Source organism: Mastomys coucha, unplaced genomic scaffold, assembly GCF_008632895.1.
Source record: "Mastomys coucha isolate ucsf_1 unplaced genomic scaffold, UCSF_Mcou_1 pScaffold22, whole genome shotgun sequence".
NCBI lineage: Eukaryota > Metazoa > Chordata > Mammalia > Rodentia > Muridae > Mastomys > Mastomys coucha.
This window is the reverse complement of record NW_022196905.1, coordinates 158,316,452-158,331,904: the sequence shown is the minus strand read 5'-3', so window position 1 is coordinate 158,331,904 and position 15,453 is coordinate 158,316,452. Positions and strand designations below refer to the sequence as shown.

At 52.0% G+C, this 15,453-nt stretch overlaps 1 protein-coding gene across 5 annotated transcripts in view; it reads right to left on the bottom strand.

The window, feature by feature from the left end:
* Positions 1-2,188: 2,188 nt before the first annotated feature.
* The window catches only part of Arhgef10 (Rho guanine nucleotide exchange factor 10), a 95,476-nt gene continuing 82,211 nt past the window's right edge, over positions 2,189-15,453 (bottom strand). For 4 of the 5 annotated variants that reach the window (XM_031339187.1, XM_031339186.1, XM_031339181.1 and 1 more), the window contains 3 exons: positions 11,402-11,576; positions 5,548-5,670; positions 3,428-3,939 (listed from right to left, as the gene is read on the bottom strand). In XM_031339187.1, the coding sequence (XP_031195047.1) occupies positions 3,428-3,939; positions 5,548-5,670; positions 11,402-11,576 (810 nt within the window). Of the gene's footprint in view, positions 3,940-5,547; positions 5,671-11,401; positions 11,577-15,453 lie in introns of all 5 variants that reach the window. The other variant, XM_031339182.1, reaches the window with a different exon arrangement.

Below are 15,453 nucleotides of genomic sequence, written 5' to 3'. Positions count from 1 at the left end.
GTGTGTGTGTGTGTGTGTGTGTGTGTGTGCTTAGTATCTGGAAGGATAAGACCTGCTCTGGATCAGTGTGGATATTGCTTCTTCAGCGAGACTTTCTCTATCTCCACATAAATACTCTGCCTTGGGAAGCAGGCCCCATGTTCCAGGAGGGCCAAAGGCTGTAGAGGTGGAAAGCTCCAAGATAAAGATGTGAAGGACAGGAGCTATCCAGGCCTTCTCTCTCGGTCCCAAGCTGGGGTTGACAAGCCTTACCTAGAAGGGGGCATGTCCAGAGTGGCAGATAGGGCCACTCTCAGGTCTTCTTCTGGACTGGACTGTGACTTTAGTGGGCCACCTGCTTGAGGGGGAGCCAACAAATCCTGGTGTCACCAGCCCTGACGACTGTCTTCCACGAGGTGATATCATGGCATGAGGCGATGCAGAGTACAAACCACTTTGAGTGACACCCCTCAGCTGAAGGATGGAAGAGAACCCACATCCACACTTCCAATTACTACAAAACGCATTCCAGGCTCAGTGTCAATGGCTACACAGAAACTGGCTCATCTCCTAGAAATGATGGGATGACACTCAAGCCCGCCTCAGCAAGGCCACCCTTAGTGCCAGAGTGTGTCAAACTGGGCCTGAGGACTGCACATATCTCCAGTGTCACTGCTGTGTGCCCCCTCTGGCCAGAAGCCAGTAAATAGGTCATTCTGTACCCTGGTGGCCTCTGGCTTTCCCTGGGGTGTGTGGGGCTGTCAGGTTGGTGCCAGCATAGACCCAAACCAGCTTGCCCATGCTTCCCAGGAGCTGACTGCAGATGCCATTGCAGTACTCTGGGGGAGGCGATGCCTCTGTGGGAGGGCGCCCTTGGGGCTTCCTTGTGCTGATCTGTGCACACTCAGACCTCTTACCCCAGCCCACATCACCGGGACCTTGCTGAGCACTGGCTGGTTTGGGGGCCCGCCTGCGTGCTGAGTGACCTCCAGCACCGACCCGACTACCTGTTCGAGCATCATACTCTGATCCCTGGGTTCTGCTTCGTGTTGCTCTGATGAGCCCTCCATTTACCACTCCACACCTCAGACCCGAGGAGGACAGGCGACAGGTGCTGAATGCAGGGGATAGGCAGCTGTTAGACTGTGGGTTTACCTCTCCTCAAATTTTGTCAAAACCTTACAATTTTTACACATCCTTTGTATCTGGAGGGGTCCCAGTAGGCGGGATGCAGGGTGTTGGCATCTCATGATAGGGCTGCAGCTTTCCTGGGAGGAAACACGTTTCACACTTCCTCTCCTTTCCAGGAAGACGGAAACGAGCTTGGAGGGATAAGTGTTATTGAACAGGGACTCTTGGATGCTGCTCTCCGAGGCGACTCCACGTACATGACCCTCACCTGACACACATCTCTCACACTGGGGGCTTAGGTATTAAGCTGAGGCCGTAGGTCCTGGAGGAAGGAGCCAACATGATGGGGTCCGTATCCCATCTCCAGGCCTGTGAGAGTTTAACTTCATGACTGACACAATAAAGGGCTTGGGAGCCAGCTACCCATTGAGCGTGTTGGCTTTAGTGTGTTGCTTTGTTCAGCAGGCGCTGACGCACCTGTGTCTCTCAAGTCCAGGACTCGCCAGACACAGGCCAGGCCACGATAGCAGGGCTTGCCATCCTATGAGCTCCCACCTCGGCTCTGCGCTGCGGGATGCTCATCACCCAGCCTGCTTCTCACTGGCGATGAGCTGCAGTGGAGCCTGCTCTGTGCACATCTTGTATCTGCAGTGTGGAGATGGCTGTGGCACTTGCCTTCCAGGACCACAGGCTTGCTCTGTGCATCTCTTCTGTCTGTCCTCAAGGAGTCCACCTTGAAAATATCTTGAAAAATATCAGTAAGACAGACAATTGTGACCTTGCAAGGTAATAATACATCGTGAGAATTGGCAAGGGCAGGGGGTCTTGGAGGGTCCCAGCCTGCCTGTGAGCCATCTTTTACACTTGGCAAGGGCAGGTCTTGGTGGGTCCCAGCCTGCCTGTGAGCCATCTTTTACACTTGGCAAGGGCAGGGGGTCTTGGAGGGTCCCAGCCTGCCTGTGAGCCATCTTTTACACTTAGCACAGAGGCTCTGCAGCTGGCCACTTCGATGCCGGAACTGAAGGAAGAGGGCTGCTTCCTCCCTTTCATATTTTACAGGGAAAAAGGCAACTTGTAATACTGTATTCTAAAATAGAAAGTCTTTTATTTTATCAAATAAGATAGCAGCTAACAGTTTAAGAAAGCTTGAGTATGTGTGCAATTTAGAAAATATTTGGCTAAGTTAAAAGTTAGCATTTTAGTCCTTTGTAAAGTGCTGAGAGGTTGTTCCTGGTGAATAATATCTGCATTAGATTTAAAAGAATTTTTTTTTAATCCATTCAGTAAGTGAAACACTGATGTATAAATAAAGGCGGAGCAAACAGAGTCTATGGCTTACTCATGCCCCTTGACATTCGCAGCTGCTTCTCAAGTGTCCCACATGACCCTGTGTGTTCCTTGGGAAGGGGGTGTGGCACAGGGATGGCAGGGGGTGGGACAGCAGGTGACTGACAGCACCATGGACCACTCGTAATGAGTGGGTGGCTCTGACAGCAGGTGCATGGAAGACCAGAGATGCATCTAGCACCATTCCTGCACGATTGGGCTTGCACGTGTCCCATGCAGATATTAATGTCATTTAGTGTGAGAAGGCAAGTATGATTTGGCGTGGGAGCTGGAGCTCAAATGTTGATAGGTACTAAACATTTTGGCTTAAAGGAAAGATTATGTGTGAAACACTACAGATAGTACATTGACTAAAATGTTAACTGTTGATTTTTAATAGAAAAGTTGCAATATAAAAACACTATTTGTTAAAGGGCACATACGTAACAGTCTACTTTGGAAAGACTTGGTTGTCACTCCCACTCCTTCCCCCAAAACCAAGCTGACTGGACTGCGGTGTGTTACCTGGCTTCTTAAATTGTTACAATTTGTATTCTGGGACTTAAAAAATATATAGGATATAAATAACAGCAGTAAGTCTGAGTCAAGTAGAATGATTTTAAGGATTGTTAATGACCTCCTATGCTACCAAATGCTACGTCTCCCTGTCAGTTCTCTGAGATGGGACTGGAACCCATGCAGCCAGCTCATTTGCATCTCAGGCGAATGATGGGGCAGACTGAAGCATTATCCTGGACCGTTGCTCGGTGACCTGAAAGCCAGGATGCTCCTCTGCTTCCCTGGCACAGCTGGGCTCAGTTGTGCGATGGGAGGAAGGCGGGAAAGCTGTGTGACCACAGCATATTTCTTTTCCAAACTCTGCTTCCAGTTGGTCCCAGTGGTATGGATGCAGCCTCCGTCGGTCCGTCGGCCTGCATCCGGCTGAGGGTCGTCCTTGCTTGCCACCTGATGCCAGGCAGCAGCATCTGGCCTACATGCTCAGCAGTGGGATCTGCCACACCATCACTGAAGAAACCAGGTCCTCCTGAGAAGGCTGCCTGGCCTTCCTGTGCACCCGCCGGTGGCCCTGGCCCCCACACACCACCAGCGCTGAACTGGCTCGGGCTCGTCTAGAGCTCTGTGCCCTGCTCCTTAGGGAGACACTGGGGTCCCTCAGCAGGTCACACAGGCTGCTGTCCACAGATCTGTGCTCCAGGGAGCTGGAGCCATGGGACAGGCTCAGTGACCCCGAGGATGAAGACAGGTCATTCCTCTGAGCTGTCAATCCTAGGGAGTCTCCCAACCAAACAGCTGTGTAGGTGTCAGTCTGGCCCGGGCAAGAAGAACCCTCCTCACTGCAGAGCAAGTCCTTGGGGTCTTCATCCTGAAGCTCAGAACCGGAACGTGGGCTGTCCCTGGCTCTGTCCTTGTTCTGAAACGCTGTAGCCGAGACGATGAACTTAACGGGTCCATTATGCGCATGATAGGAGACCATGCCTCGCCCTGGGGGACAATTCAGCAAAGATCTTTAATAACAGGCATGCAGCATAAGGTATCAAAGTGCAGGATCTAACCCCATGGCTCCTACTCAGAAAGAACTTTGGCAAGCGACACTAACACAGGGCAACTAAAGCAGAAACGCCCTAGGTCACATCCCTGTGGACTAGTCACCTAAAGCCTTAAACTGATGGCTCCGTGGATAAGGAAGCTTAGTATTCTCGAAGAGGACAGGGGTGCAGCTCCCAGCACCCACACGGGGCGGCCCACAACTGCCTGAAGCTACAAACCCAGGGGATCTAAGGCTCTCATCTGGACTCCGTGTGTGCTGCTCTCATATGTCATACATAAACACACGTGCACATATACATACATACATACATACATACATACATACATACATACAAGTTACTTTCCAAAGTTCAGATGGCATTTTCTTATAGTTGCACCCCTGAAATAACATCATAAAAAGTTTTTAGCTTTGGGCATGAAATGCTCCCTCACTTGCTCTGTGCAAATGCATCTTATTTCCCTAAGTCTTAAGAAGTCAAACACTGAAGTGGTCCAGTGTTAGGAACTCAGTGCCTACACTACCAGAAGCTCCTGGCAATTTCTATTTCGAAAGTTTCCAGAGTGTGAAAAAAACCCAACTCCATAGTTGCCTATTAAAATCAGGACCTCAGTATCCCTGTGATGGGATCCAGCTGTCAGAAATACCTGGTGGGCTCCTGACCACTGACTGGAGGGCTGCCTCCCTATGGCACTGATCTCCGCCATGTTTTGGGGGTGCAGCGTAATGTGAGGTTCAACCTGGAGAATACAACTGAAGAAAGGATCGGCGGAGGGAGAAGTGAATTGAGAAGGCAAGCTGGGGTCTTGGCCATATGAACGATGCCCAGGTTTCTCTGCTGGTTAGTATATACTCCACAATTAAAAAACTTTACCTCCTAAGGAAATTGAAACTTAAAATGAGTGAGCATGTGCTGGGGCCATAGGTGGGTGCCAGGTGTGAACGCCTATCACATGAGGCCCCAGATTTATCCCTCAGCAGTGAAGATGAAAGAAGGAGTGAGGGAGGAAGGGAGGGGCTGCAACAGCTCTCAGCCACATTCTCTTCCACTAAGGCAACCACTTCCTAAACATCTCCCCACCTCTCATTTGAACATGCAGACTGTCTCTTCCATGCTACTGAATTCTTCCCAACATGCTTTGTCCCTGGCCGGGCTTGCCTGAGTAGCGTCCTGAAGTAGAAACCCCATGAAGTTGGGCTGCTTTCCAAACCTGCCGCCCAGTGTGAACTGGGATAGCCAGAAGCAAACCTCAGGGGAGGAGGTGCATGCCCAGCCTCCTTCTCTACACCCGGGATGAAGAGATCCACTTCCACTAAGCAAACGCTACGCTCTGAAGGGGACTAAGGGGTAGGAGAGTGTTCAGGATCACTTCTCCCTGGACTACCCACGGCAAGGAGAAAAGCAGAAGCATAAAGAGAACATGCTAACGGAGCAAGTCAAGCACCTCTATTAAGTATCCTACACGTCTCTAAAGATGACAGACAGGACAGCCAGATGCCGAGCTGCTCTGAGGAGAGGCAGGTCCGCCGCTGTGTCCACTTACCTGTCACTTTGGGGATACCCTGAAGCCGAGGGACTGGCAGGGCCACCACGACACCCAGGCTGGTACCAACCATGAGCAAGCCGTGGCAGACCAGCAGGCTGGTCACAGACAGACGCTGGTGCCCTGGGTGAGAGGGAGAGAGAGAGAGAGGTGTCCGATGCCCTGCTCCTTGCTCAGGCAGCAGTGCTGGGTGGGAAGCAGGGGACCGGTGTGAAGTGGGGAGTGTTCTGGACATCAAGGCCAGTCTCTCTAGTCTCCTAAGCAGGATGCTCACGCCCATGCCCGGAGCCTTCCTCCACCAGAGGAGAAAGACAAGGCCTTGAAGGGGCCATCAGTACATCTCAACTGGATAGCAGCGAGCACAAAGGGCAGGTCTCCAGTCCGTTTTCAGACCAGCCTTGCCGGGGGTGAGCCAACCCAGAGCTACTGAAATCATCTGCTTCCACACAGTTGCACAGCGTCTCCTCCCCTCCCCCACTTTTGTGTGTGTCACACACACACACACACACACACACACACACACACTGGCTGCACAGTGCAATCAAGAGGCACTGTCTGCATGGCTTCCGGACTTCCAGTTCAAGAGTACCCTGCAATCATGTTGCTAGTGATGGTAAGAGCAGCGTGGGGTCTGAGAAGTCTCTGGGACACCTGGGCTGCACTGGCAGCCTGCTCTGTAGCCAGGAAACTGACCAGCCGGCAGGGGAGCATGGGAGGAGTGGGTGTCACTGCCCTTTGGGGGTGGGGAGGTGGTAATGTTCTGTCTCTCAGACTCCAGAGTACCAGGAAGCCTGCGAGGGACTCTGCGTCCGTGGAAAGTGACACTGGGTTCAGAGAGTCTTAAGATTGGTCCTGGCGTTCGGCCCAAGGCCGACCAGCATGGAGGGAGGCATGGAGTTTGCTCACGGAGCGCCCTTTGACTCTTGTTTTCTGTAGAACAAAGGTTATTTTTGCTATATCTGCTTCTGACACAAAGTTCACGCTAAGGACAAGCAAACACTGGGGCCAATGTGGACTGTGTGTCTTCAGAGGCCACTTTTATAAAATGCTTGGATTTCAAAGCAGATGTTTTAAAAATAAAAGGCATATTTTTAAGCTTCTGAACATTGATCTGTACAATTTTTCAGGAGCTCGCGGTATTTAACCCCTGCGATTCTAGATGTCTGTCTATCTGTCATGGCGCGAACCTTAGCGATGCGCTGTAGTTGACCCCCCACAGTGGCCGCGAACTGCGGCTGCTTTGGCTTTCAAGAGCGGTTGAGAAATGCTGAGACGTTCCAGAGGCAATCTGTGCCATTATTGCTGACTGCTGTCTGGGTCAACCCAACATGCAGGAGCCACTTCCTCCACCTGTCGCCCCGTGTTGAGACAGGAAAACAGATGGGAGGATGGAAAGTTCCAATGAGTCTGAGGGAACTCCTTTTTAAAACACACAGAAATGGGAAGCTCGGCGGATACATCCGCACCCCAAGGCCTCGGCTTTGCTCTGCGCAGGTGCCTGAGGACCAGCCACGCCCACGGACCCAGGCTGCCAATCAACAGCAGGCGAAGCTCCACAAATCACAGCCTGCCTTGGGTGCTCTTATCTGAATCCTCAAGGCTTTGCATTGGGAGACAGACTTTCCCTTCCTTTTTCTACAAAGAAGAATTTTTGAATTCATAATTTTTAGAGTGTTAATCTTGGCTTTTAAAGATGCCTGTAAAATACTTTTACTGTAAATGATCTCACTTCAAAGACAATTAACAGGCAAACGGGGCTTCTCCTGTGTAATGTCATCTCATTTGGTGGCTTCTAAAAATGATTTACCATCAAAGCACGAAGGATGAAAGAGTCGCTAAATATTTCCATTCATCCAGAAATATATCGTGTATCCTTCTCTGTTCGATTCTCCCACATATAAACAGTGCCCGTGTGTGTGTGTGTGTACGTGTGTGTGTACATATGTATAGCTGTGTGTATGTGTGTGTACCTGTGTGTGTATTTTTTTTTCAGAGAAATTTCACTTTTACACCTACAAGAGCTGTCCCTTCTGTCAGAAGACCTAGAGGAGGACAGGAAGCTGGGAGACAGGAACCCTGCATGGATGCGGAGATAAAGGTGCCTAGGTTCGAGGCAGGAGGGCCTCACACAGGAGCCCCAAACACTGACCCTATGTCATTACAAAAAGAAATGGCCTTAATTAATAATAATAATAATAATAATAATAATGATGATGATGATAAAGATAACAAAAAGGAAGAAAGCAAGTGAGCCCCGGATGCTGCTATTTCCCATTTTTTTTATTTAGGAACTAAATGCAAACTTGTTCCAGGAACTGGCCGGTGACTGTTTTCAAATGCTCCTCTCACCCGCTGCCCGGGTCACCCCCAGCAGTCAGGAGAGATGATGCCCAAGTGGCAGCTGTGTGTGCCTGCATCCAGTTCCCCATTCACACGTAACCACAGGCTGACTCACAACCCCCTTACGGCAAGGTCTGTGGGCCTTGGAAGACTGATTTTCTTCTTTAAATAGGAAACTTGGCCCCTTTACTGGGATGTATCACTTCTGGAAGCTGTACCCGCTCCAGGGGGACACAGGAGGATACGTGTGGTCCAGCACCTCTGTCACCCCTCTCTGCCTGCTCTGAGTCCTGAGGACAGGACAGGAAACACCTGTGGGGTGACGCCCAGCTGCCTAGGGCCTTCCCACGCTGCAGCCACACCTTCTGTTCCTCTGTTCCTGTGCCTGCCCAAGCTAAGGTCTCCTGCTGAGCAGCAGCGCACATGGCATGGTTTACGTTAGAACCGTGGGCTAAACGGCCTCAGAACTGAATTCTACGAGGAAGGGGAAGGTGACCTCCTGGGAACCGATTCGTATGTTCCACAGGCGGTTCAGGACCTCTCAGAGGAGAGTACTCTGATCAAGTTCTGACGACTGCTGTACCTTTTTTTTTTTTCTCGAAATCTTGTTCTTTTTTGGCTCACTGTGTCTCTATCTGCAGGACCTAGTTGGGCTTTTACAACTACATGAAAGGACACTTGCCTGGGCTGCTTCCACACATGCCTGCATGTGTACTTACGGCAGGCAGTACATCATCAGTGGCTCAAACACTCAGGCCGAAGTGCTGCAGTGCACACTGCTCTGAAACACTGCCTTTATTCTATCTAAACCACAGCGTGTGTGTGTGTGTGTGTGTGTGTGTGTGTGTGTGTGTGTGTGTGCGTGCGCGCGCGCTGGAGATAACATGGAGACAAAACCCAGTTCCTGCACTGGCAGAGCTCAGTTGAGTTAGCCTTCCCTAGTGACCAGGCAGGGGATAGCTCCACAAGACCACTGGAAGAACACTGCAGGGTGCGAGCCTGACAAGGCCTCCCAAAGCTGGAGTGGAAGCGACTTAACACCTGGCACACGATGCCGCTGCAGAGTGCCATTCAGCTCCAGGCTTCCCAGTCCACTCTGGTCTGACACGCCTGTCTGTCCCACCCATACACGAATAAGAAGCACAACAATGAGCTACACGGAAGCAGATCAAGATCCGTGACAGAGGGTCCCCAGAGCCCCCCCTCCCCCACGGCTGTATCCAACATGACTTGTATCAGTCCACCGTCCACGGCTATGACCAAATATCTGACATTAGCAATTTAAAAGGACAAATGACTCTCGCCCATGCTTTCAGTAGCTCCATGGCTTCTCTGCCAGTGGCAAGCCAGCATATGACAGAAGGGTGTGTGGAGGAAAGCTGCTCAGCTCATGATAGCTGGGAAAGGTTAGGAGCTGTGTGGAGGAGTGGGGGGGCATCTGTCCAAGGCATTCCTCCAGCAACACGCCTCCTCTAACGACACCCCATTTCCTAGTTTCCTCTACCTCTCAACACCGACAAAGTATGAAGCACCGTTGTTGGATTAGGCCCGAGCCCTCATGGTCCAACTATTCCTAACCTTAAACCCACGGGCTGTCAAGGGGCAGTGTTACAGCCAAACCATAACACTTTCGAGAGACTCTGACAGGCCCTCTGGTTGGTGAGGTGGGCAGGCCTCTGGAAAAGGGCCCACACCTCACAGTCCCATGAATCTGGTGGTGCTGAGGAGTGCCAGGCTTTGTAGGGAAGGTTGGGACAAGTCAATGTTTAGCCAACTGGAAACAGAGCAGGAGGCTGAAGAGGGGCAGTCCTGGCTACAGGGCGAACGGAAAGAAACACAAATGTGCCCTGCTGTGCGCCTCAGGGCCGGCAGGCAGAACACTGCACACCCAAGCTGGGTAGTCAGTGTTTCCCAGTCAGCACTGGCCTCCTGCCAGGGAGGGAGGAGCCCACACCCGCACAGGGTCAGTGCAGTAGGGGAGAGGAAGTGGGCAAGCAAGTGTGAGCTTGCACATTCGCACGCACCCTGCTGGCCTGCGTCTGTAGCAAAGATTACCAGTGGATCTGCTCGGAAGCCGGACAGAGGAGAGCAATGCACAGGTCATTTTCAAAATTAGGCAGACATAGAGGTCATGGGAAACACCAGATAACAGAGGGTCAGCCCATCCCCCACTCCAATGCTCACTCACCCACCCATCCCCCTACCCCTGCCCTCACCCACCCACCCCCCTACCCTTGCCCTTGGATGCAGGCACTGTGGCCTGGACACATTCCTGCGGTTGGTTCTCAGGATTCTAGGAACCATGGCAACCACAGCTGCTTGCCTGGAGGCCACGGGACCCCTAGTCAGGATCTGGGCCCCAGAGCTTTTATCGCAGAACAATCTAACTCCTGTCCCTTTCCATGTCAATAGAGAGTGCAGGGCATTCTCTGGCCAGATGCAAGCGTGTGCTGGCGGCTGATGGTTCTGACATGGTTTCTGTCTAAGGGAGAGGATAGATGCCAACAGCAAACACCTGTCCAGATGGTCCGAAGAAGCATGCTTCGGGGGCCAGCCTTGATGCCGAATCACTTTTGTTTTCTAAAAATAGTATGTATTACAAAAACCTCCATTTTCCTAAGGAAATAAAATAGCCTACAATGTCTAAAAATGGTCAGCGGCCAATCCCACAGGAGAATGCTGGTCAGCAGCCCTAGATGCAGTGTGTCCTCTGGTCTCAGTGGCACCCTTCAGTTGGCACCTTTCTTGCCTCTCTGCCTCCCCATTACTTCTCATGCCACCTAGGTACCTTTCCTGCATCATGACCCCTAAGTTGTTATTGTGCTTTTCCAAAGCGCCGTGGGCTGGCTTACCTGTGACCCACATGTAAACGCTATCCAACACAGCACACCATCAGTTGACAGGTGGCCAGCTCCCCTCACCCCCATTGCTCACTTTCTAACTCAGCCCATTCCTGTCCTCGGCATCCCCATCTTCCTCCCACATTCTCCCTGCAGCCTCTTAGGTAGGACCCTGTGGACAAAGGGCAGGCAAGACCCACTTGAGCATCTCTTTACATGATCATCCTCCTCAAACCCACCCTGGCATGGCCTCTCCCTTCTCCCTGTTCAATGTTTTCAGTGATTCCATTGGCCGCAGGTACATTCAGGACGATTCATTTCACCTGGTCTTGCCTCTGGCATCCCCATGTGGTCCACTGTGGCCATTAACACAGTCTTCATTATATTTGTAGACAGGATGCATAACTGTCTATTACAGGCTACGCGTTCATACACACAGCTCACACGCTAAGCCATGCCAGGTACTACACACAGTGGCTGTGCACCTACACACACAGGGCACATGTGAACACCCAGGGGCCACTGTCCGCATTGGCTGTACGCGCATTGGCAGCTGCTGTCCCTGCTGCTCCTTCAACATCCCCCTCAGAAGGAAGTCCCCTTCCTTCTGAGGGACCTGCCTGCAAGCTGTATTGGGGCAGTGACATTGGAACCCCCCTTCCTAGGGGAAGTACCTGGCAACATGCTATGCACAGGGGCATCAATGTTGACATCCTGCAGGTGCTTCAGCGTCTCTGTATGGAAGAGGCGGAGGGTGGACCCCGAGGTGAAGGCAATCCAAATGCCAACACCAGACACGGCCATGTGGGAGATGACCATCCCTTCATCGTGGTGGGCCTCCAGTTGATTCTGGGAGAATAGAGGAAGTAAGGTCACGCAGGGTATCGAGGGGTACAGCCAGACTCTACAACAGTGCTGTGGGCGAAGATGCCACACAGTGGGACTAAACTGAGTCACTCCTGGGGATCGTGGGGTCCGGACGGAGATCAAATCCATGACTGTAAGAACACTGGCCTCCGTCCACAGCCACAGAATAGCACCCGTGGGCACAACGCTCTTGCGGCTTCCCCGAGCAGGCAAGTCATTCACAGAACCCAACGCTACTTGCCTTTTATGATGGTGCCTTCACAAGCTGAGAGAACAACTTCAGCACAACATGAAAGGGACCATGGGAGGGATGGCTGCTGTGTCCTAAGGAGACACAGCCTACTGAGCAGCCCAGCCATGAGCAGCACCTGGACACCTGGGAGGAGGCTGGTCCTTATCTCAAACCCAGGCAAAGACTGTCACCCTCCGGCAGATGTAACAGTCCTAGAGTCGCTTCCCCGGAGGTCTGCCTGAAGCAAGCAGCCCTGTGGGGTCTCATTCCCCAATGGGCACCCTCACAGCACCATTACCACACGAGGCCTTGCTGGCAAACCCCAGCTACATGGTCATCTGGAGACCAGAGGTGGTGTAGAAGCCAAAGCCAAGCCAAGGTACAGTGTAGCAGCGCCCCGGAAAGTCAAGTAATTCACAGTCGGTATCAATCTTGGCTCTCTAAATCTGAACAACTTAAAATGCTAGGGGGTAGATGGGGACAGACATAGCTCTGTGTCCTCAGAGAACAAGGGGGCAGAGCACATGACCCACCAATCACAGAGACCACAGGCTTGCCAAGGTCATGGTACCCCACACCCACACAGATGCTCCCAGAAGAGCAGGGCTGAGCTAAGGTACAGCCCGCACTAACTCTACCTTGTTTCAGTGGAAGATCTCAGGGTAGGAGCAGCTGTGCTTGCCCATGGGTGGCAGGACCAAGGTTGGGAGCTGTATGGGGATGTCTCCTGACCTCGTCTCCTCGGCCCATTTTTCAGGCTGCTTGATGCTGGCACACATAAACTAGACTGATTTTTGGATATTGATCTTGTAACCTCCAACCTTGCTGAATTTTGTTTTTGTTGTTGTTGTTCTTTTTTTTTAATCTGCCAGTGTTGTTCCAGATTCCTTACAGATTCTGTATTCAAGATTATAGCTTCGCAAATTCTCCTCCTCCTACTCCTCTCAACCCGACACCCATTCAGCACAAGCCCAGCATCTCAGGTTATAACAGCAATATGGGCAGATGAGGAGGTGGGCCCCTGAGTCCTCTGTGTGTGTTCACTTACACTGTTGCCATGCCAATGACACACAGCTTCCTCTATGGTGCCCTGAGACACTAGCACTGGCATGGCCCCTAGACTCCTCTCTGCGGGTTCATGCTGTGCACAGTCTAATCTGATGCTCACTGGACGGCCCCAGCATGGCCCCTGGACTCCTCTCTGTGGGTTAATGCTGTGCACAGTCTAATCTGATGCTCACTGGACGACCCCGGGGACAGTTCCTCCTAGATGCTTTCACATGGAGAATGGACTATGTGGCTGGCAATGCCACCCCCACAGGGGCTGTCTGCTTCATTCTGGAGCTCTGGCTGCATACAGGGACACTCCTGGGATGCTGAAGGAAGCTGGCGCCATGAGTCCCAGTGCTCTGAGATGCCCACTTGCCCACCCCCACACACCCTGCACAGTCAGGCATCATTGGAGGAGGACGTCAGGATCGGCAGATCCCTCTGCTTTCTGCGTAATTCTGGCCATAGCACACATGGGTAGATCACTGTGATTTAACTCAGATCACAAAGGAGCAGGGACCTTCCGTGTGGAGCTTGTAATCCAGACACAAGGAATAAACGCCACCAGCCCAGGACCCTGCAACTGCTCTGCACTTGAGACAGCTAAGGTGCCCTGGGTGTGATCCAGTGCTGAGGACTGGAGAAAGAGGTGCCTCTGAGTCTCATGCCTGGCTCAAGCAAGGACATGGGGTCAGCAGAGGGTCAGATTGCTCTGTGTACTGTTCTCACGGGACAGCTAAGGTCATACTTGTCCAGCTTTCCTGGTCCCTGGACATTAGCACCAACCTCACAGCGGTTGTTCTGCCAAGCCTCAGGTGGAGGTCAAGGCAGGACATGTTGCATTACTTTGTCTCTGTAAGTGCTGAAGGTGCCATCCCTTCCCGCCCACCGCCCTGTGCTCATGTTGGGTGCAGAAGTATCTGCAGGGATAACTGGCCCTCTGCGCATTTGACGGCAACAAATCTTGATCTGCCCCTCAAGGCGGAACAGTAACAAGAACCTATGGAAGCTGAGTCACAGGACTTCCCAGGAGGCTTGAAGAAGCAGAAAAAGAAACCACAGCATGTGCTGAGGCACCGCTGGATGATTAACCAGCAAGTCCCTCCTTCCTCTCCATGTCACGTGTCTGCCCAGCCCTCCCTGGAAGCACTAGTGGCAGTGGCTGGTGGCTGCTCTAGGATCTCCAATGCCCAGCAACCTTCTCAATTTCACTTCCAGTCTGCAGTCTGCAGCACTCGATGGGCTGGCAGCGTTATCTTCCAGGAAAACATATTTCATAATGCCTGGTCTGTATGTACAGTCTCTGGGTGCTCGATGTCACATGGCAAGTGTGCTCTTCAGAAGGGACACGCAGTCTGCACCGGGGCTTAAGGACCAAGGTGCTAGCTCCAGCAGACCCATCTCTGCCTGCCAGACCCGCTACGCCCTCTTCCCCCTCACCCACTTGGCCCACACTTCAGCCTGAGGACCACAGTTCCTCCTGGAGCTGCATCTCTCTCTGACACGCTCTGTGGTATCCCTTGCCCTGCCTTCCTTGGGAACTCTGCTTATCTTGATGGAGGTGCTGATGAGGCCCTATGGTTTGATCGCTGTAGCGATGTACACAGTCTCAGGGCAGACACAGTGCTTGAACATTACAAAGCCAGTTCTGACTGGACATGGCTTTACCGTGCCTGCTGAGGACCAGGCATAAAGGAGTCACCACAGCTCGGCAGCACCTGGCACTGTCCTGTGGCTGGACACAATGCCAGGGTCTGCTCTATGGTACCTGGCACTTGGCAGGTACAGAACAGTATCTACTGGATGCTGAATGAAAGACCCCATGGCATTGATTCAGTTCTGTGATCCTGGGCATGAATCCCCTAAGTCTGATGTTCTGTTTGAAAAGAGGAATGCAGGCCCAGGGCCTGTCCCTTCCCTCCCTGCAAAACTTTCTGAGCATGCCCTGGAGGTCACAGGGATGCCAGGATGGAGGTGTGGAGTCCTGGTCTGTGCTGCTCTGTTGACTGTCATAAGGAAGAGCTTGGCTGAAGACCATTGTGGTGTTGCTGTATTCCTGTTCTGGCTGTTCATCCTTTCTGTCCCTTTATCCCTTTTCTTCTACCCATCTGAGTCTAGTGAAAAGCACCATATATGGTGGGAACTCAAGAGCAAGAAAAGCAGCCGTCAGAGTTAAGCTTCTCCAGGAAAGAAGCCATGACTGTGCCCCGTGGCTCTAGGAAAACAGCTGGGAAGTTAGCATCGATCAGGGCCCCTCAAGCCGCAGCCTGTTCATAAACATGGATTGCTTTAGACCGGTGTTAGTTTCTTGAGACTAGATTTTTAAACACACACACACACACTCAAAGGCAAAAAGGAGAGCTACATGCATCTGGGAAAGAGAGAAAATGGCAAGGGGATGGAGAGACCCTCTCTCAGGGATTAAGATCTCATATCACTCTTGCAGAGGACCAAAGTTCACCTCCCAAGCTCCTATGTTAGGGAGCTCACAGGGGCCCATAACTTCAGCTGCAGAGGGCCTGATGCCCTTTCTGGCCTTTGTGAGCACCTGCGCGAGTGCACACACACATACACACA